The sequence below is a fragment of the Lepidochelys kempii genome, chromosome 25 (genome assembly GCF_965140265.1).
Source record: "Lepidochelys kempii isolate rLepKem1 chromosome 25, rLepKem1.hap2, whole genome shotgun sequence".
In the NCBI taxonomy this organism is placed as follows: Eukaryota; Metazoa; Chordata; order Testudines; family Cheloniidae; genus Lepidochelys; species Lepidochelys kempii.
The window spans coordinates 4,599,337-4,620,901 of NC_133280.1; the positions used below are offsets into that span (position 1 = coordinate 4,599,337).

General features: G+C 57.0%; 1 protein-coding gene across 7 annotated transcripts in view; it reads right to left on the minus strand.

Moving 5' to 3' along the window:
• Positions 1-1,261: 1,261 nt before the first annotated feature.
• Positions 1,262-21,565, minus strand: part of NFIC (nuclear factor I C) — a 157,979-nt gene continuing 137,675 nt past the window's right edge. For 5 of the 7 annotated variants that reach the window (XM_073324331.1, XM_073324334.1, XM_073324329.1 and 2 more), the window contains one exon: positions 1,262-3,626. In XM_073324331.1, coding sequence (XP_073180432.1) covers positions 3,360-3,626 — 267 coding nt within the window. In that variant the 3' untranslated portion in view covers positions 1,262-3,359. Of the gene's footprint in view, positions 3,627-14,470; positions 14,645-20,501; positions 20,853-21,565 lie in introns of those variants that run through there. The other 2 variants (XM_073324333.1, XM_073324332.1) reach the window with 2 other exon arrangements.

Genomic DNA, 21,565 nt, shown 5'->3' on the forward strand with positions numbered 1-21,565 from the left:
TGCCACCATTGTGCCCCCCCACCCCGACCCCCATTGGCCTGGTCCCTGCAGTGCTGGCAGAATCCCTGGGCTGGCCTGTACCAGCCTGACATCAAAGTGGGGCATTGGGGGGGTCTGGGTGGCATGGTATCTCTGTCAGTGCCCATAATCCCCGCTGAGCCGCCCGCTCCTGATCAGGCCGGGCCTCACTGTTGCATGTGAACCCTGCAGGGCTGTGGACATGGCATGGGGAGCCCCGGGCACCTCCCTGCTGTGGGATCGGCATGGGGGAGCCCCGGGCACCTGCCCACCGTGGGGTCTGCATGGGGATCTCCTGGGGGCTGTGACCTCCCAACCCATGTTTGAGCGGCAGGGTGAGAGAGAATCCCCTTTAAGAGGGACTAATCAGAGGGGTTGAGGTCTCTGGCCAGCAGGGGGCCCTTGTGCTGTGGGGTCTACGCAACCCAAATTCAGCCCTGGGGAGCAACATGCTGTGTGTGGGCCTGCCTGGCTCGCGCTGCAGGGGCTCGTCCCTGGTTATTTACTAATCTGGTTTAAAGCTAAACAATCCGATCTTGGCTCCGTGCACTGAGACCTGGTCAGTTGATTTCCTGGCCCGTGTGGAGGCTTGCGGGTCGAGTGATGAGCTGTGGAGATGGGGTCCCCAGTGGGGTGCTGGGGGCGGTTCCTACCCCCCGGCGTTGCAGGGGCAGCAGTGTCACCGCCTGAGACCAGCCCAGGCAGAAGAAGGCCGAGTTACGGCACAGTGAGAAGAGAAGGCAGGACACCTGGGCTGTGCTGCTGCCCCATGTCAGGTCACATCCCCTGGAGCCTGGCTCCAGGAAGCAGTGACGCACTGTGCCCACGGCACTTAAACACAGGCCTCTGCGCATTTCCAAATTGGGACCTCGGTGCCTCAGTTTCCCCAACGGCAAATGGGAGTGATTATTTGACAAGAGGCAAAAATGAGAGACCCTCCAGGACTGAGGATGCCCTGACCAGGAGCGGGGCCATCTCAGGGTCCCCACCATACTAATGGAGGCCCAGAGCATGGTCACCGATCCTTCTCACGCTAGTCTGTAAAGTGTGGTTGCCCAATGGGATTATGCACAGGAACAAGGGAGCGGGACCCCTGGGGTGTCTCTGCGTGTCCCTGGCTAAAGCCACTGCCCCGGTTTGTGCCTCAGTTTCTCCAGCTGCTAACCAAGGCTCATGACACCGACCCACATCACAGGGCTGGCAGGCTCCGGCCTGGCGGCTGCATTGAAACCCAGACACAGTGTAGAGTTGAAGCATAGCTTGTTTAATTTTTATACATTTTTTCTTATTTTTTTCCTTTCTTTCTGTTTTTTTAAACTTTTTTTTTGTTTTGTTTTGTTTTTTTTTTTGCATAGGGGGGAAAAAACCCATAGTCGCTTTCAGTAAGGTGTATGTAGGCAGGAGCATCTGCTAAACAATAATGGCTGCGTACAATGTTATCATCAAATATTGTGAGGCACCAGGGAAGCAACCAAAGGAGCTATCCAGCCATGGGGGTGGGGCAGGAAATGGGGAGGGGGCTCTACATGCAGGTGGGGGAGCCGGGGGGCCAACGGAGGGGGTTTGATCAGAGAGCTTTGCCCACCAGGCACTGTCTAAGAAGCCGCCCATGCGATATGCGCCCCGCAGCTCGGCCTTCCCTGGTGCCGTGGTACGTGTGTGTAACGTGGCGCTGCAAGCAAGAAGCAAGAAACAGAATAACTGTGGCTGCAATGTCCGCCCCAGAGCAACGGAAAGGAAGGAACAAAAGAGCTTCCGAATGAAATCCAAACCAAAGGGAAAAACCAACGTTCCACTCGGTCCCAGCGTATCTCCGGGAAATATCTCCTGCCCGGCACTAGCCTCACCAGCCTCAGCCTGGAGAAAGTCCCACGGGGAAGGACGCGCCGCCTGCCCCCCGAGCTCACCCTGCCATCAGGGGAGGGGGATGCTAGCCAGCTCTGGGGCCAGCCCGAGGCAGGGGCGGGATTGGCTGGGGATGGCGGCGTTCTGAGCCTGGCAACCTGTGGCAGGACTCAAAGGCCGGCGGAGCCGTGCCTTGGGAACCTGAGCCAAGGCCTAGCTGTGGCCATGGCTAGCTTCCCACTGACTTCGGGAGGCTCTGGCTCAGATGCCGGGGGAAAGAAACCATGGACTGACCCCAGAATGTCAGTCCCACCGGTGTGCGCCCGACCCTGGCCCCTGCCCTGCTACAATTTTCCCACAAAGGAAGCCCTCGATTTTTTTCCAGACAAAGTTCTTGAGGCTTTAATGAAACAAAAAACTCTGCCCCCTCTGCTAATGATCTTGCTGGGTGGGCGTGACTAAATACTGACCCCGCCCACCCTCTTGCCCCATCCGGACAGCAGGGCAAAGGACGAAGCTGGACTTTCCCTGGGACAGAGGCAGTGCTGCGTAGGAAACATACAAGATGGTTGTATAAGCAACCCCCCCTCCCTCCGGCTGCCCGCCCTCCAAAATCCTGGGCAGGGTGGGGCAAAAAAAAAAAAAAAAAAAAGGAAGCCAAGCCAGCAGCAAGCAAGAGGCACTGCTTCGTCAGAATTTTTGGTATTGGTGTATTTCAGATTCCTGCTGGCTGCCGCTTTTTTTTTTTTTTTGGTTGTTGTGTGTAAAACTATGGTTGTCGTCGTCGTTAGTAACCAGAACAGGCGGGGCTCTGGAGCCTGTAGAGCCGCCAAAGTGAATTGGGCCAACCTGAAGGAACCCCAGTTCTGATGGAGTCGGGGGTTGACACGTGGGGGAAGGAGGAGGGGGAGGATCTGGTGATAACTTGGGTGTTCCCGACAGGAATTCCAGTTTTGTTAATCTAGAAAGGTCTGGATTTGCCCAGTGACGGGGACTTTAGTAAGTTCTCCTCCTACCCTGGGAGCCACCTCAGGGCAGAAGGGCGAGGGGAGAGACTAGGCGCTACGTCCCTCGCTGGGGTCCTTCGGCACAGCTCCCGGGCGGCCTCGGTGGAGCCAGAGGGATTTCACGCCTGTGCTTGCACAGACTTAGGCATGTGCTTAGCTCAATGCATGCGGGGGAGCCCAGTCACTTCAGTGAGACCCCTCCCGGCCCCAATTCAGCACAGCGCTTCCCTCTCGTTGTCGTGCTGTGCGGAACACGGCCGGACTCTAGCTTGGGCTGCACTAGTTGGCTGGACAGGGGCATAAGGCTCCTCTGCAGCAGGATTGGGGCCTTTCGTCTGCTGAGGATCTGCCCCCCACCAGCCCCCAATACTTCAGCTAAATATGGAAGGAAGTGGCAGCCAAGCAGCGTCTTTGCTCCGTTAAAACAGACCAAGCCCCAAGATCCATGTGCAAGCGGAAGAGACAAAAAGTGGCAATTTCCAACTCATATTACAACGAAACAAAAGATACCCTCGTTTGTGATGTAAGGTACCTTGACTGCCCAGGGGACCCCGGGGCTGTGACGAAGGATTGTCTGCTCTTAGATTTTGCATGCACAGGTCCTATGCTCAGCCCCCAGCCTCCTTCCCGACACGAAACAAACGACATTAAAACCGGAACAGCTGGATTATCGTCCTCTCCAGAGAGGAGCGGGTGGGGTAGCTGTAGATACATTTGACCTTGTGCCCGGGTCCCCAAGGCTCTGAGATCCAGCCCCTGTAGCACCATATAGAGAGAGAGAGAGAGATGTACATGGTTTTCTATTTGTAGGTCACGAGAACTTTTTGTGTTAGATTTTTAGACGTTGACAACAACAACAACAACAACGAAAAAATCAAGAACCCTCCAGAGAAACTGTAGTGCATGAATGAACTCAGCAAGCGCTGTGCCTTGCCTGGCTGTGCATGGAGGGGTCCAGCGGGTGGGGGCTGTCTCTGCTTGGGGAGGGTTGAGTGCATGGCTCAGAGGCTGGAGGGAAGGAGACCTCCCCAGCCTAGGGTGTGTCTTGGGATTGTCTCTCAGTGGAAGTTGGGGATTGGGACTGTTCAGAGCCCCGGGAAGAAGTCTGGACGGGGTCCATCACAGTCCCTGTCCGCCCTCCATGCCAGCGAAGGCTACACAGGCTGCTCCCCAAGCTGATTGTCTAGAGACTCTAGAAGAGCTAAACGTTCCAGGAGTTTGTGTGGAGAAACAAGACCCTTAGCTTGACGCTGATGGGGTGTATTTCTCTCCAGACACCACCCGTGCCCTTTCTCCCCCATGGGCCTGTCCTGCCAGTGCCTGGCAGCATCAGCCCACCCCCCCCGCCCCGCCCCAGATCCTTGCCTTGCCAAGATATTTCCAGAGACCGTCGTGAACGGCTATGTGTCTATTTCAATGACTGAACTATGTGATTGTATCGATACAGCAGAGAAAGAAAAAAAAAATGAAACAACCAAACCCAACATCCCGTGCTAAGTGTCTACCGCGCGCAGTGATCTCTGCTCCCCAGCTCAGGCTGCTGCCTTGTTTGGAGTTAAAAAGTCACAGAGAAAAAAAATAACAAACCCCAAACCAAACCAAACTAACCCTCAAAGGGTACAAAAGACAATGGAGGTGGAGACTGTGATGGAATTTGCATATTTCCGTCAGGCAGGGCCTGGGAGCATGTCTCAGACAAGGGGGTGGAGGCCAGGGGACCGAATTCTGCCCTCGCGTAAATGAGGACTAACCCCGCTGGGGTCAGTGGCATTAGCGAGTGCAGGATTGCCCTGCTGGTCTCTAGCAATGAGCTGCAGCCTCCGACACAAACAGCCCCCAGAACCTGAACCAAAACTGGCTCTGACAAGGCCTGGACTTCAGAAGAATGGGGATCTGGGTCTGAACTCTTGTGCCTGGTCTCTGGGCTGTCTGATCACACAGACCTTGCAGGCTGCAGTCCATCCCAGTCCCACCTGCCTCGGTCGCCCCCTTGCTGGGCCCCTCTCCTGGCCCCTGGGGCTGGGGTAACTAAGAAACGGCAAAGAAAAGTGTGGTGAGTGAAACAGTGCAAATTTTCCCAGGGGAGGAGGAGGGGGCGGTGTGAGCTTCCCTTTCATTGGTGGACGCGAAAGAGCCCAGTCAACTAGCCAACGCTTGCGCCCCCGTGCTGCTCAGCGCCGTGCTGCTCAGCGCCCCCCTGGATTGGTCGGAACGTTTGGTAAGGTGCAATTTCTTCGTGGGGGATTTTTTGTGGCTGTCTTTGAAACAAGACAGAAAAAATGAAATGCTACAGCTAGACAGTTCTGGGGTTTGGGTTGGTGGCCCTGGCCTGGCCCAAAGATCTCACCGGCCCAACAGCTTCCATCTGCAGAGATGCTGGAATCTGAAGGCTCGGAATGGAAAAATTGAAGCCAATCTTTACCTGGCCGAGAGCGGAAGTTTTTTGGGTGGGACAGAAAACGTGACCAGTGCTTTGCACTCCTGCCACAGAGAGAGGCTGCTGTCCGCACCTGGATTTCTCTGCCAGACTCTGTTTAGGGCTCAGCTGTATGAGCCACGCACAGGCCAAAGCCCAGCTCAGCTCAGTGGGCGTTGTGCCCGCATGAGCAATTGGGCATGGTTGGAGGTTGACTCAGGCCCCATCCACGGAGAAAGCATCCAGCACCCCCTGCCTCCACCCCTTCTTCCGTGGTATGAACACAAAGGCAGTTGCTGTGTCAGGAGCTCTTGCACTGAAGGGGTTGGATTGTTGTGGGGTTACCGCCCAGCCCGGTTCCCGCAGAGTCGGTCACAGCGGGTGTGTGGCCTGCAAACTCGTTCACTTGTCGGTTAGGTTGCGGGTGATTTTTTTTTGTGGGGTTTTTTACCTGCTTTTCTTTTCTTTTTTGTCTTTTTTTGGGGGATTTTTTTTTTGTCTTTTAAAATAAACTACAGCTACCCGCGTTGCATTGTCCTTGCAGAAAACAATACTGCACATTGCATAAAAAGATCCCCCGAGGACTTTCCACAAATGCATCCCTTGCTTCAAATCCCTCCCTCTCCGGCCCATGGCACGAAGAATGCAACAGTAAAAAAAAAATACACAAGAGAGGAAACCAAACCCACGACGAGCTTTCTACAATTCTAGCCTTCCTCTGTCCCGGTCGCTCGCCCAGCCACCCCCCACCGCAAAGCCATCATCTAGCACTCTTGACACAAACAACCTTCCTCCTCAAACAAAGCCACTTTTGCTTCCAGGTCCGTTGGCTCTGGCTAATTGTTCACGTCGTGTGCGTGTGTGTGGAACCGTCAGCAGCAGGGGGCCTGCCAGCGCTTGGCGTGAGCGAGGGGCAGCAAAGCCTCCGTCTTTCCAAGGCATCTCTGGCTCGGAGGGGGCGACCATACCACAGTGGCAAGTCTGGAATGACGGGTGGATGGTGGTAACTGCCTGCCGCAGTGGTAGATCCTTCTACTGGGATGAAATTCACCCCTCAGCAGAGGGCTGGCACACGATGACTCAAGTTCCCCAACGCCTATGTCCCGCTTAAGGGCTGATGTGGCACTTAAGTGGGCCGTAGGCCTAGTGCAAGACCTTAGCCCAGGGTGTTTTTAAAGCAGCTAGTCTTGCAGACGGCTCTGTCCACTTGTCCCATCCTGGGGTAGGGCAGAGCCTGGCCCTAATCTCACTTGCACTGGTGTAAATCAGGCGTGACACACTTGGAGCCACCTGAGCAGTCAGTGAGACCCTGGGGCAGCAGAAATGGGCCCAGAGCCATCACGTTCAGCTGGGGGGGGGCACTCCCGGCATCTCCCAGCATTGCCCACGCTTGCCGGTTTAATGGCCAGCCTTGTTTTCCTTCGCACCCCCAGCTCACAGAGGTGGAGGAGTGAGCTGTAGCTCACGAAAGCTTATGCTCAAATAAATTGGTTAGTCTCTAAGGTGCCACAAGTACTCCTTTTCTTTCTAGGGAGACTTGCGTTTCAAATCTAAAGGCCTGTTTTAGCCGTCCTGGCTGGGAGACCCGCTTGAAATCCTCTGGAGACTCCAGCACCGGTAGGAAAGCCAAAGAGCCCATATTTTATCTCTAAATCTCATGATTTTCCAGCCAGTCTCATCATTTCTGGGAGGCTGGCTCCTGATGCTTGGCTGGCTGGCCCAGCCATGCTGCGTGTGTCGGGGGGGTGGGAAGGTTGCTGGTTTGTGACATGTGGAATGGTTGGAACGGCCCCATCAGCCCAGGGCACGGGAACCATTTCTTGTAGGGTTTGTACCAAAAAAAGTTAGTCTAATTTTCTTCTTCCTGCCTCCCAAACCAGGCTGAGGCGCTACGGAGCACACACTGCTCACGGCAAGTGCCGGGGCCTGGGGGAGACCGGCCCGGAGAGGGCATGCAACACTGGGATCTCTCAACTGCCCCTTTGCTGGCTCATCCCCACGTGGCCTGGCCCCAAGCAGGCCCTGGCGAGGCTCCTACAGAGAACTCATGTTTATATATTTAAACGCAGGTGACGTACGGGGGGCCGCACCCAGGGAGTGTGAATCCTGCCCTGGCTGGGGAGCGGGTCTCTTTGATCTGGGCTCAGTGGGGTGAGCGAGGCATGTGCAGCTCCATAGCCTGCGGGTGGCTCCAGAAGAACCCCGGGTCGTTGCGAGGGGGAGAGAGACTCTCCTGCTGATGGTGGCACTGTCCCAGCAGCATCTGGAGAGGCAACGGCCCTGGGGTTCCTCTGGAACAGCACGTCCGGCATTCACACACCTTTCCTCTCTGATCTGGATGCTCGCACCCCTTGCTCCCCGTTTCCCTTCACTGGAAACCCACCGCGCACCTGCCAGCCCAGCACGTTGCAGACCCGCCATCTCCCTGAAAACGCCCCTCCGCTCCCGTCACACTGTGAAGCATGCCTCCCTAGGGACTGGCCTGATCACATCCCCTCCAGCCAGCACCAACGACCCACCACCCCTGGGAGCCCGCGAGTCCAGCGTGGCTGCTGAGCTCTCTGGGTGCATGGCCGGAGGCTCAGCACAGAAGGAGCCAGTGGATTCCCCTCTCCAGGAGGTAAATCAATGTGATTTGAAAATAAAATCACCGGGAAGATTGAAACAATCCCCCAGCTGCCCTTGATTCCGAGGTCAGGGTGTGGGCCTGGCCCTGGCTTCACACCTGACCTCTCGGATCCAGGCCCGTCTCAGAACCACCTGCCCTTCTCAAAGGAAACACGATGCTAATACCAACGATGAATCCTCCCCCCGCCCTCCCCGCCACACCAGAACGTACACGTGTCCCGTCCCCCCCACCCAGCGCTGGCTGAGGAAGGAGGGAGATTCTGCTGCCGTGCTCATTAACTTTGGTCAATTAAAAAGGAAAAGGAAAAACCACACAAAATCCCACCTCCCCCACCCCATGCCACAAAACCCCTCCCACTGCCCCGCCGGGGTTGGATCAGTCACTGAGAGTCTCAGCTAACGGAGCTATCAACACAGACAAAACAGGTATTGCATATTTTTTTCATACAAGATGCACTTTGTATGAACAGCTGGAAGACGTATAGGAGGGGAAGCTGGTAATAAACAGGACAGCCTGGCAACTCAGTGCCCAATGCAAGCAAAAAGAAACCATGTGCATGGCTAATGTAGGGAGAGCTACCGCCTAATTTGGCCTGGACAAGTTGGGAGGCTGGGCGAGAGGGGGCAAAAGAAATCTCTACCTGGGGCTGATTGCCAAGACAATCTTCCTGCTGGGAGCACTAGAAACCAGGAGGTTATTCTTCACCGTCCACTCAGCTCCCCTCTCGGACCTGCCTCAATCAGACAAAAGACTCCAGGCCAGGGCTTTGTTTGTTTCACACTCCCCTTGCAAATTTCGTTGGTTTCTGATTCTGAAACCCAGGAAGGTTCCCTGGTTATTTATTTCTGTGTCCTGTCTGCCAGTATGGAGGGTTCAGGGTATAACGCCTGATTATAAAACAAACGTACGGTCTGGGGGCAGACTCATCATCTCAGTATGCTGGTGTGAAACTGGAGTAACTGCACTGAATGTGAACGGGGTCACAATGGTGTGAAACTGGAGTAACCCCATTGAAGCCAATGGGGTTACAAAGGCCGCAAGTTAGGCATAAGCAGGATCAGAGGGGGCGCGCCCCGGATTACGCCAGCATAGCTGAGCCTCGACCCCAGCCCTATGTGACGCCATCCCAACATTTCTGAGCCGCGCAGAGCCTTCCCCAGGACGTCAGAACCGACACACACTTAAAAAAGAAAATTAACAAACAACAGCCCCCAACTGAACCCTGAAGGGTTTGACAAATGACGAAAAGTCCCATCCCTCCCCCCTTAATTTTACTACGAGAACCAGTGCATGCAGCTATTCCTGTGTGGTGATACCAGTACGGTTAACACTTAGGCTTAGAAGGCAAGGCACATCATGTGGTATCAAATTTCGTGCAAATTAGGAAACATGGATTTTTAAACTTTTTTTCTTTTATACATGATTTTTCATCGGGGGGGGGAAGGTAGAGCCAGTTATACAGTCTGCCATGCACATTATCAGCCAGTAGCTGATTGGTTGAGCTAGGTCACATGAGTTCCTGTTAAAGCACCATGCAGTTTATTTCTATTTTATTTATTTATTTTTTTTTGTATTTTTAAATTTTTCCCCCCTCTCCATCAATTGCTTTTGTTTTGGACTTCCTGTGTCAGCCCCTCCCACAGGGGCACCAGAAATGAGGTCCCTCTGTCCCCCTGCCAGATAAGGTCCCACCTTGGAGCTGGACATGGTATGCAAGGTTTGGCCAGCCCCTGGGCCCGATTGTGAAAACGGCTCCTTGGAACCAGCCAGTCTAGCCCCCAAAACCCAGCGCTGAGAGCAGGGTGCCGAAGCCACAGCCCTCACTGGAAAATGCAGGTGTTGGGATCGCATCAGGCCTGATCCAGCCCCGCCTCGCTTTGGCTTTGGATGGTCCGTTGGGCCGCGCAGGCCCTAGGAGCTGTGTGAATTGCCCCAGGTCCACGCGCCGCCCCGAGCTCTGGGGAAGCAGAACGTGTACCCGGGGTGGGAGCAAAGGAGTGCCCCTCTTCCTTTTCGTGTCTGACTCGCTGCCTGATTGAAAGTCACTTCCAAAGGCCCGAGCTCCTGTCGGGGAGGAGAAACCAGCATCTCCCTGTCGGGCATGCCAGAGAAGGGGGCGGAGGGGAAGTGGGTGGGAGGCACAAGGAAGGGGAAGAAATAGTGGGAGAACACCCCCCAAAACTATACAAAGCTACGGGGGGCAAAGAGTTTGATTCAAAGGAAAGCACCTCCGATTCTCACTGGAGCCAGTGCCTAGACGCGACTGGGGCTAGAGAGAGAGAGAGAGAGGATAGATAGATAGATAGATTAGATAGATGATAAAGGGGTTGGATGGGGATAGATAGATAGATTAGATAGATGGGGGTGGATGGGGATAGATAGATGGATAGATAGATAGATTAGATAAAGGGGGTGGATAGACAGATTAGATAAAGGGGGTGGGTAGATAGATGGTGGGTGGATAGGGATAGATAGATAGATTAGATAGATAACGGGGATGGATTGGGAATAGATAGAGAGGAATCAAGGGGCTCTGGGCTGAGCAGGAAGCCATTGCGGTGGGCAGGGGAGGTAGAAATGATTGTCACAGGTGATCAGCATCTGCTGCAGCCTCGAATACCCAGTCAGTCCCTGCAGGCAACGGAGCGGGGTCTATTTGTGCACCCCTGGAACGGACCCAGGAAGCAGCCTCGAGGGCAGTGGGGGAGGCTGAACCAGACCTGGAATCCTTTGCCCCCCATAATTAACCTGGGTATCTCCTGGGGAGAGCGGGGACAGGAGGGGAGCGTGGCCTGGGGTGCACAGGACTGTAGGGCCGAGATGGATTTTCCTGCCGCTCTGGGGAGGACTCAGTGTAGGCCCAGCGGAGAAGCAGTGCAGGAATGACTTGCAGGTGCCTGGCGTTTCCCTGCTGCGAAGAGCGCTCCAGTTTCCTGGCTCCTTTTTGCCCAGCAGCCCATTTTCAGCCTTCCTCTCCAGTCATCGCTCCTCTGCCATCTTCTTCCTCCTTTCCTCCTGATTCTCTCCTCCATTAGGAAGTGTACACGGCCCTCGGGCTGGGAATGCCCGGCCCCATAGCGCCCCTTCTCCCCTCGCCGGGCGCAGCAGAGCCTGGAGCCGGGGAGCAGGGCAGGGGCTGGCCAGGGGGCAAACTGCCGCTCTTGCTGTGCCCGAGGAGGCTGTCGTCTGGGGCCAGCTCTAGACGGGGTCCCTTGCTGGTGGAGGTGGGTATGAGGGGGACGGGCTGACTCACTGATGTTCAGGCATAGAGGCAGGTCCCATTGACAGTCACTGGGAGTGGGGCACCTCACTCCCCTTTGGGATTCTCCCCTTGTTTGATGTGCCCCGTGGCTGGGGAACAGCAGCGCTGGGCTCCCGAGGGCACCGCCTGGCGCTGGGCTATGCCAACAGGTGCTGGCGGTTGGGTGGTCCTCTCTCTGCGTGGATTCCTGCCGCTTTGCTCCGTGGCCGTTGGGCTCCCCCTCCCCAGAGACACCTGCCCTGCCGCTATCCCTCCCCCACCCCTGGTGTATCTATGGGCAGGAAGTGGGGGGACGGCCCCTTGTTTCTCCACCACAGGCAATTGCCTGCATAAAGCGGAGCAGACAGCGGGCAGGGGCGCCCAGGGGCCCAGCCGTGCTGGAGGCGGGAGGGGCAGCGCATTCCCGCTGCTGATCTAAGGCACTAACCGGCGGCGCTGCCTGCAGAGGGCCAAGGCGGGGTCTCCTCTCTCCGGGCCCCACTGCAGACCCACGGCTTGCTCCATGCTCGGACAGGAACTGGTGAGGAAGCAGGTTGGACCTTTCGAGCACTCTCCTAAGGGGCTGCCTGGGTGGGCATGAAATGGGCCAGGGAGGGAGGACGGTGCTGGCTCGGTGAATTCACAGGGCTCTCTGCCGTGACCGAACAGAGGATCCGAGGGTGTGCGGGGGCCTCTGTCCCGTAGCACCAGTGCCCCACCAGGCACGGCTGTTCCAGGGAGCAGAGGCCCCCCTCTCCCTGGTCACACTTTCGACTGCCAAAGGGCGCAGCCAATGGCCCCATTTCTCTTGCTGCCGCGTGTGCGGCACGCGTGAAAGATTTCGTTCGGAAGAGGCAGCCCTCCAACAACTGCCTGGCAACGGCGTCTCACCCCCTCAGGATCCTGGATCGGTGGGCAGAGTCTGGCCCTGGTCTCTCCCTCGCCGAGCCCAGCCCATGCTCCGGCTCGTGTCGTTTAATTTAGCTTCTCAGTGAACCGGGTGATTTCCCCATGTAAATCTGGCGCGCGCGCCACTCTCGGGCCCAGCCAGGGATCACAGTGAACGGGGCCGTTTGTCTTCATGCTTCTCGGCAGGCAGACGAGCTCTGTGTAACTCGAGAGCATCTCTCTCGCCAACACATGCGGGTCCAGTGCCCACCTCCACGGCACGTCTCGCTAATATCCCGAGCCCTGCCCGGCTCCCACAGCCCTGCGGACAGGTGAAAGCTCAGCCCCGGCCCTGGCTCTCTGAGCTCGCCGACGCCCAGGGGACGGCAGTAGAAAATTCAGGCACTTGAACCAGTCAGGAACTGCGTTGTATGGCGGGGGCTGGGGAGCGACTGGCCGGGGAGAAGGAAATGGGGAGGTGTCTGAGCTGGGCAGAGCCCAGCAGTGTCACGGCCCCCACCCGTCTGAATTTAGGGCACCTTGCCTACCCAAGTCATGGATCCAAGGCCTACTCCGGTCCCACAAACGGGGTGGTGGGGGGGGAGGGTGTGTCCCATCTGTGGTGCAGCCTCTCAGGAAGCAAATCCTCTCTCTTTAAAAAAAAAATCTCCCAACAAGCCAGTGCCGGGAGCTCCACTCTCCTGCTGCTGCTGCTCTTTTTTTTATCATTCCCTCTTAAAAGTGCATTTCCTACAAAATGTGCAACACAATTGCAACCATCTCGCCACTAGTCTACATGGTACCTGTCCACAGGTGTGCATAGCTCTTTGTACACAGGTGCGTGGGGGAAATCTCGCTCCGCCTTCCCTCCCCTCGGCCCACCTGTCCCATCCTAACTTTCCAGAGCCAAGCGAGAAGAAGACTCAGTCCACACAAATCCCAGGCCCTGCCCTGGTAGCAGAGTCCAGCCCCGCCTCGCCCCCACACAAAGAGAGTTGTGGGGTTTTCAAACAGGCCCCACATTTGCCAGGAGCTACGCGGCATAAGCTCCAGTATGGAAAGTTTACCAGTGTGGCACGCTACGTTGGCGCAGCCCTGCCCTATGGGCATGACACCCACGTAAGGGTGGAATAGTCCCACCCATGGACTGCGACGGAGCTATGCCACGCCACACCCAGCAGGACACTGGCGTCGTGTCTTTCACTGCAGAGAGACAGGGATTTGCTCCCAGCTGGCTCCGGCTGGCAGGGCTCGGCAGCAGGGGAAGGCACCTGGGGAACAGCAGACGCCATCGGGAGAATTATTCCCAGAGGAGAGATTTGGAGTTTTGGACTCAGCTGTTTCAGCCGATCTGTAATTCAGAAATTTCCACCCCCTTCATTTCCAAACGGAGCTCCAGGGCTAATTCCCAGAGCCCGTTAGTGCCAATCTGAACAGCAGCGTTATCTCTGCGCCTTGCGCATTCCAGCCAGCCGGATGGTGAGTCTCGGACCCATCTCCTCCTGCAGTGCTGGCTCGTGCCAAGGCTCCAAGCTGTGGCAACGTCCCCCCTTGAAGCCAGTGCCCTGCTCCCCGGTTGGCCTGCTTGTTCCTCGCCTGGAAACACGGGCTCTACGTACAGAGGAGCCCAGATGCACAGCCCGGGGCTCAGCTCAGGGGACAGCCGAGTTCTGTCCCTCCCCTTCTGCAGCTGGTTATGCCCAAAGGCAATCCGAGAAAGAGAAGGATTAAAGGGGCTCCAGCCCGTGTACCCCCGCCACCCCCGCTTCCCCACAATGCCGCTCCTCTAGTGCACCAGAAAGCAGTGCCAAGATCCCAGGAGGGCTCCGTTCCCCACCCTAACGAAGAGCATTTAATGGCATAGAGCATTTAAGAAAAAACAAAGAAAAGGCGAACGCGTTGTCCGAACTCTGGGCCAGCAGCTGGCTGGAGGCGTCTTGTCTGGGGTGGAACAGGGAGCAACAGCACGAAGGAGCGCTCGCCTGCCCCACCCAGCACCTCTGGTTCAGAAACAACCGAATGCCTTGTCTCTTTGCCTTCCCACCCAGCCCCAGCACCCTCCTGGATAGTAAACAGTTCGCTGAGAAGGGTGGGCTGGGGTGGGGTGGGGGAGCCTGGGAAATTTGTTCTTTTCTACTCACGAGAGGCGAGAATGAAGGAGTAAATTGGAAAGACAATTTTGCATATACAACCCTTTGGAGAACTGCAGGCGAGACTCTGGCGCTGCTGCTGCTGGAAGAGACCTGTGTCATGAGCTGTGTCCGTTCTCTTCCCAGGAGGTCAGCCGGCAGGGCAAATAGTGTTTCTGGCAAACGGGACTCCGCATCGTCGTGTGCGTGGATCGCTGTTTTGTCTGTAGGGTTTTTGCTTGTTTTTACTTTTTAAAAAAGTTTGAACCTTTTCCTTCCTTCCTTCCTTGTAACGTCTTGGGTGTGGGTCTCTTTTTCTTTTCGTCGTCGTCATCGTCGGTAATTCGCTCTCTCCATCTTCACCGAAAGGCTGGGCCTGGGGCTGTTACTTCTTTTCCTCTCGGGACGCCCAAAGCAGAGGAGAAGGGAGGCGACGGGATGGGGCAGCTGTGATTATCCCAGGTACCAGGACTGAGCAGGAAAGAAAGGGGGGGGAAAGAACAGATGCTGCGGTTACTGATTTGCATACAAGCCCCTCCCCCCACAAAGGCTGATGGGAGCTCGTAAGCCTCGGCCTCAGCTTGCGTTGTATTAGACGCAAAGGGACCCGACCCCGAGGCGCGCTGGTTTGCACTGCGCCCCGGGTTGTTGCTCTGCAGGTGTTAATCGTACCCGGACCACATGTGCCGCCTTGGAGCACGGCAGCGCTGTGGGGCCCGTTGGCGCCCCTTGCCTGCCATCTTTGAGCTGGTGCAGTGGGGAGGGCGCTGCCCTGGGACTGAGGGATATGCAGCTACTCCTGGGTCACCTCAGGCACAGCAGTTATGCTCTGTGCCTTGGTTTCCCCTCTGCATTACTGGGGCATACTGCTGCTTTGAGCTACGGAGTGCCCTGAGCTCCTGTGCCCGTCAGCGCTCCCTGCGGGAGCCTCCTTACTGCAGTCACACTTCCAAAAGGGGGGGCACATGTGGCAAAATGTGGGCGTGAGGTCTGGGCTCTGCCAGGCAGGGAGGGAGGGAACGCCACAGCCTGGCCCCAGTCAGACACCGATGGTGTCTGCTGAGCTCAGCCGCGGCCTGTGGAGAGGACCCCAGGCAGCTCGATGGCGCCGTTCCGCGGGTCCGCGTGTTCAGCCAGCTCCCGACATGTCAGAGCTCTGCCCGCCTGCTTTTCTCCTCCCTTCCCTCCTGGTCTCACGCCCTGCGGCCTCCGCTCCACCCGGTCAGCTCCAGGCTTTCTGAACAAGCACTGAGCGCACCGCAGCGCTCCCGAGAGCTCCATGCTACGGGGGGAAACTGAGGTGCAAACCCCAGAGGACAACACTGCAGCTGATGAGCTTCTCTGAAGAAAAGGGCCTAACTGACACCAAGTGAGCTGCTGGCAGAATGGGGACTCGGGGGCAGGGTTCCTGACCCCTGGCCGATCACACCGACCCTGATCCCACCCACCAGAAAGCCACAGAATGGGAGACGCCCCCCACCCCAACCCATCCACCAATCAGCACCTGCTTTTATAGAGGGAAAGTGTGTTTCAGCTCGAGAAACAGGTCTCAACCCACCTGGGAGACATTTGGGGCAATTCTGAAAACAGGGAGGAACAGGCCCCAGGGCTGGCAGGGACCCCCTGGGCCCCCGAGTCCAGTCCCTCCTAGCGAAGGCAGCTCCGGCTGATAATCCTGCTCCGACACACATCACGCTCCGTCCTCAACCCAGCTAGGCTCCAGCAGCTCATCTGCCTCCCTGGGTTTACCCCCCTCCCCCCAGCCTAGGGTGACCAGATGTCCCAATTTTATAGGTTTCAGAGTAGCAGCCGTGTTAGTCTGTATCTGCAAAAAGAACAGGAGGACTTGTGGCACCTTACAGACTAACAAAGTTATTTCATAGAATCACAGGGCTGGAAGGGAGCTCAGGAGGTCATCTAGTCTAACCCCCTGCTCAAAGCAGGACCCATCCCCAAGTTTTACCCTAAATCCCTAAATGGGATTGAACTCACAACCTGGGGTTAGTAGGCCAATGCTCTAACCCCTGAGCTATCCCTCCCTGTAGTTCACAAAAGCTTATGCTCAAATAAATTTGTTAGTCTCTAAGGTGCCACAAGTCCAATTTTATAGGGACAGTCCTGATATTTGGGGCTTTTCCTTATGTAGGCGCCTATTACCCCCACCCCCATCCCGATTTCTCACCCTTGCTGTCTGGTCACCCTACAGGCCCAGCCTGTTCCAACCCAAGAAGAGCAGGTGGAAAAGTGACCTTTAGGCCTCTTTCTTTTGCAGCAATCACAGGGCAGCCGCTCAGGACTGGGGGCCTCTTGGGATGGGGGTTCTCATGGAGGGGAAAGGGCTGATATTTTTTTTTTAACAGGCTGTTTTCTGCTGCGGGAGGCTTAGGAAGCCTGGCCCAGGGGTTAGAGCATGTGCCTCAGACTCCGGAGACCTGAGTTTAGGTCCCTCCTGTACCACAGACTTGAGCTGTGGGTGGCGGCAGCTGGCTCCTTTGAGCTGAATGGGAATTTTGCCCTTGACTTCAGTGTCTGCTCTGTGCAGTCGGGATAAGAGCGCTGCCCTGCCTCATGGGGCGCATGAGGCTAAAGACTGTGAGATGCCCAGAGGCTACGGTGTTGGGAGCCAGATAAGTACCTAAGACAGACTCCCTGGGGAGGAGCAGGAGGATGGGGCTGGCTCGGAGAGGAGGGGGATGGAGCTTTCTCAGCCGACAGGGGTTTAAGTTTTTAACACAGAGAGTTTTTCTTCCAGGGGTTTTTCGAGTGTTTGAGTCAAACGGGCATTGAGCAAACCTAGCACAGTTCAGCGCTCTCCGTGCAAGCTCTCCTCTCGCAGCTGATCTGGAGTCACGCCCTCCTCCCTCCTGCTAGCCCCCCACTCTCCAGAGAGCATCCCTGGGTGCAGAGGTGCTGACTATCTGATTTCCCCGGGGGTGCTTGACCCCCGCTCTGCCCCAGGCCCCATCCCCACTCCACCCCTTCCCCCAAGGCCCCACCCCTGCCCTGCCTCTTCCTGCCCCCACTCCTCCCCATCCCCCCCAGCACCTCCTGCCTGCTGCTGAACAGCGGATGAGCGGGGGGCAGGAGGTGCTGGGGTGGAGGGGAGCTCATCAGTGAGGCCCGCTTTCCACACCATAAAGGGGCAGCCCCGGGCCCAAGGCCCACCCGTGAGATCTCAAGGCAGGGTCCCTGCTACGGGCTATGTGCTCTGTGCGGCCTCTGGCTGGGAAGCCAACAGCCCCCTGCCACTGTTCTGTCTGCAGCTCCCACCCCTGTGGCAGCTGTGGGGCATGCCAGTGGGGGAGGAGAGGGACTGAAGGGATGTAAAAGTCTCCATTAGTACCATGGCTGCCTCTGATCCTCAGAGCAGGGGCCTGTAATTTGCCAGCTTCCTCTACAATCGCAGAGCTTCCCTCTTCGCTAGCTGGCACTGGGTGGAGGCCCGTGGTGTGAGCTGCCCTCCAAAACCCAACCCCAGAAGCGTCCGCCTGCTGCAGAGACGCCAGGGCTCAGGTATGGTTTGAGTCCCATCCTAATTAGCCAAGTGGAGGGTGGTTTACAGGTCAGGGCTGACCCCCTTCTGCCAGCCCCAGCCGGGGCGCTGCAGGGCAGCGGAGCCAAGCCCCTCTCACCAGGCCTGCATGCACAGCCGGGGTCCCTCCTCCCTTCCCAACAGCTCTTCTCTGTCGCTATTTACGCTCCTTGCTGCCTTTCCCCTGAAACGTTCAGTTCTTCAATCCCCCCCCCCCCACAGGTCTAAATACAGCGAGGGAGGGGGAGAGAGGAGCCGCACCCCAAATGCAAAGCAATGGACAGCCCCTGGCATCGCCTGCCCCAGCCGCCGCGTGGCCATGTTCTGGTGGGTGGTTATGCACAGTGACCTGCCTTTGCCTCAGTGTCCCCAGCTAGCCTGCAGCCCCCGGGCGCCAGCTGGCTCCTAGGATGGGCTTTCTTTCACTCTCCACGGCTGTTAGTTAGAGGCCCCAGGCAGGGCCCCGTGCGCTAGGGGCTGGACACACAGATAACAAACAGGTGGGGAACGAGAGCATGGAAGTGCCTGGCCCAGCGTCACCCAGCAGAGCCCGTGGCAAAGCCGGGACCAGACACTCGGTTGCCTGAGTGCCCATGCCGTGCTTTGCCCACTAGACAAGACTTTCTCCCTGCCGAGAGCCCCTGCCCCGCTCGCCTGCCTGTCTGTTGTGGGGAACCGAAGCCCTGCGAGCTGGGTACGCAGCATGTGGTCAGCTGGTGTAAAGGGAATTTCAGCAGAGGTTCTGTAGATTTACACCAGCTGAGGATCTGGCCCGAAGCGGACTGACGACCTCAGTGTTGGGGCTCAGGTTGCCGGCGACTGCAGTGTGCTTCCCCCTCGCTGTGTGTCAGGGTGCAGGGGAGTGGGCCAAACCCCTCCTGGGTGCCAGACCCCCTCCGACGGGGCGAGACAGGGACGCCAGTGTGGGGAGGCCCCACCACCACCTCCAGTAGGGGGCAGCAATCCTGGGTCCAGGAAAGGGGCAGCCCCACGTGCAGTCTGTTCCCTTGCAGGGACTGCTTTGGCTTACAGGGGCTTCCCGGGCTGCCTGCCGTGCCTTGCTCCCCCTCTGCCGAGAGTCCCGTCCCCATCGGGGTGTGTGACATCAGAGTTGTTTCTCTCACGGTCTGTTGCAATGGGAGATTGCCGGGGCCATGGGATGAATGAGGGGACCCAGATGTGACTGTGGCGAGGCTGGACAAAGGCGCGTCCCCTGCTTGACGCTGAGGAGCTGGCTGAGATAAGTGACACCAGCAGGTCTTGGATTGAGTGACCAGGCCTCGGATCAGTTCTTTGGCTCTTTTTTGCACCCACCCCACCCTCTTTAAACTGCAGACCCAGAACTGGATGCGGTGTCCAGGATCGACTCACCAATGCCAGACGCAGAGGTAAAATCACACTAGCCCTGTTTGCCACCGCCTCACGCTGGGGTGCTGGTCCACTCCGACCCCAAACTCCTTTGGGGTTGCTGCTTTCCAGAGCAATTTCTGTGCGCTCGGCTGCTATTGTACAGGGGTGACTTTTCCCAAGGGGCTGGGAGGGGGCAGCGTGGGCTGCTGGTGCCTCCCTCATGCCACCCTGGCATTCTCTATCTGGCCCCACATGTATGGCCCCAAGACGCTGCCAAGGTTGTGCATTGTTGGGCAGAACTGGCTCCATAATCTAGAGCCACACCTCAGCACCGGCTAGGTATTGCCACAAAGTCCTCGAGCTCCTACCCCCGTACAGGGCCCCTGGAGCCGGGACTCCCTGAGCCCTCTTTAATCACACCAGTCACCGGCTCCTTCCCGGTGCCGGACGTCCCGCCGACACAGTGCAGCCAGGGCGTCGGGGGGGGGGGGGCTGGCCGGGGCCGAGGCCTCGGGTCGGGGACTGCTCAGCCCTGGCTCCGCGGCCAGGCTGGAGGGGCTGGAGCAGGCCAGCCGAGAGGCCTCCGGCACTGAGAGAACTGCGCTGCCCTCGACTGGCCTCCTCTGTGTTGCTCCCTAAGTCCCCCAAATTCAAGTTCATCCCGCGATTACCTCATGTCTGGTTTCTGTTGGCAACCAGACGGCTCCGGGCGTGACCCTCCTGCTGCAGGCAGTGGGCTCTGGCTCTCCCTGCCTGGAATGCCTGGCCTCTTCCTTCCACCTCTCCCTGGCCAGTAGCTTGTTCTCTTTAACCCTTCAGCTGTACAACGCCTAGTGGTTAGAGTAGGGGGACCAGCATTCCTAGGTCCCAAAACTGCGGCTTTTCCATACCAGTCTGTGCTGCTGACTCCTGCAGAACCAGGCCCCGGGTTCTGTTCCTCACTGAGCCCCCATGTGACCTTCAGCACATCACTTCCCTGCTCTGTGCCTCCATTTCCCTTCCCAACCCATGTCTTTTAGCCTTGCCAGCTCTTCAGGTCAGGGACAGCCTCTCACTACAGCGCCTGGTGCAACAGGGTCCTGAGCTGCCCTGGTGCTGCTATGATAGAAAACAGTGCAAACACGAGCAGTGAGTGTCACTGCCCCCCCATGCCTCAGCTCCTCCATCCCTAAACCAGGAATAATAATAAAACTCAGGTGCCTCTCGGGGAGTTGAATTCCTTCATGTTATAATAGTACACAGAAATCCTTGGGTGAAGGATCTGTCTGTCTATCTAGTGAGGGAGCATGAGAAGCAAACACACCCTAATAAACATTCTCCTAACTTAGGCCAATAATGCCCCCCACCTAACAAAATCCAGACCAAACTCACACACACAAAGAACAAAGAAACACCCTCCCGCCCCCCGGGGAAGAGTCAAAATAACGCAGGCAGACGGCCAGCAGCTGGGGGGGTGGGATCCAGTTTATTGCCCTGAATGCAGCACATACGAGCAGGTGGTATACATGAACATTTGGTGCAAGCAGCTCCTGGCCCTCGGAGACTGAGTGTGGGCTCTGGAGACCAGAGTGACTGAACTGGAGGAGCTAAGGGAGACAGCCAGGGACACAGACCAGGCTTTCCGGGACACAGCAGAGCAGGCCCAGCCCCAGTCTGGCAGCTTCTGTGCTACTGGGAAGGGTGAAAGTCTCGGGGAAGGAGAACAGATGGAAACTGAGTCCTGTAGTTGGGACCCTCTTTCCAGAAGACGTCGTGGTATCTTCTCGCACAGAGGACACCCCTCCAGGGGAGGGGACCCTGTTGTTAGGAAGAGACAGGAGACAGTAATGGGGGGTTGGTTATTAGAAGTATAAAGAGTTGGGTTGTGGTGACCGGGAGAACCACACGGTGAATTGCCGGCTGGGTGCGAATGTTGTGGATCTTTCGAGCCATCTAGACAGATGTCTGGGCAGTGCTGGGGAGGAGCCAGCAGTCGTGGTACATGTAGGTACCAGTGACATAGGGAAAGGCAGGAGGGAGGTCCTGGAGGCCAAATTTAGGCTGCTAGGTCAGAGATTCGAGTCAAGAGCCTCCCTGGGAGCATTCTCTGAAATAGCACAGGGCCAGTAAGACAGACAGAACTCCAGGGCTCCAACGCGGGGATGAGACGATGGTGCTGGGAGGAGGGTTTAGGTTTGTTAGGACCTGGGGAACCATGTGGGGAAAGAGGAGCCTGTACAGGAAGGATGGGCTCCACCGAAGCCAAAACAGAACCAGATTGCTGGCATGGAAAATTCAAAAGTTCATTGAGGAGGGAGAAAGCTGAGAGGTGCAGAGGAGCAACGGTTCAGAGACATCCCTTAGGGGAGGATTTATTAAAGGGGATTCTCTATATCCTAGCAGAGAGGAGGGGATAGAGGTTGGTAAAGTGCATGTAGGAACCGCAGAGAAACAGTCAAATGAAAAAGAGTCCCATTCGATTACATCACATGAAGGAAGCCAACTAAATAGCGACAAATGTTATAAGTGCT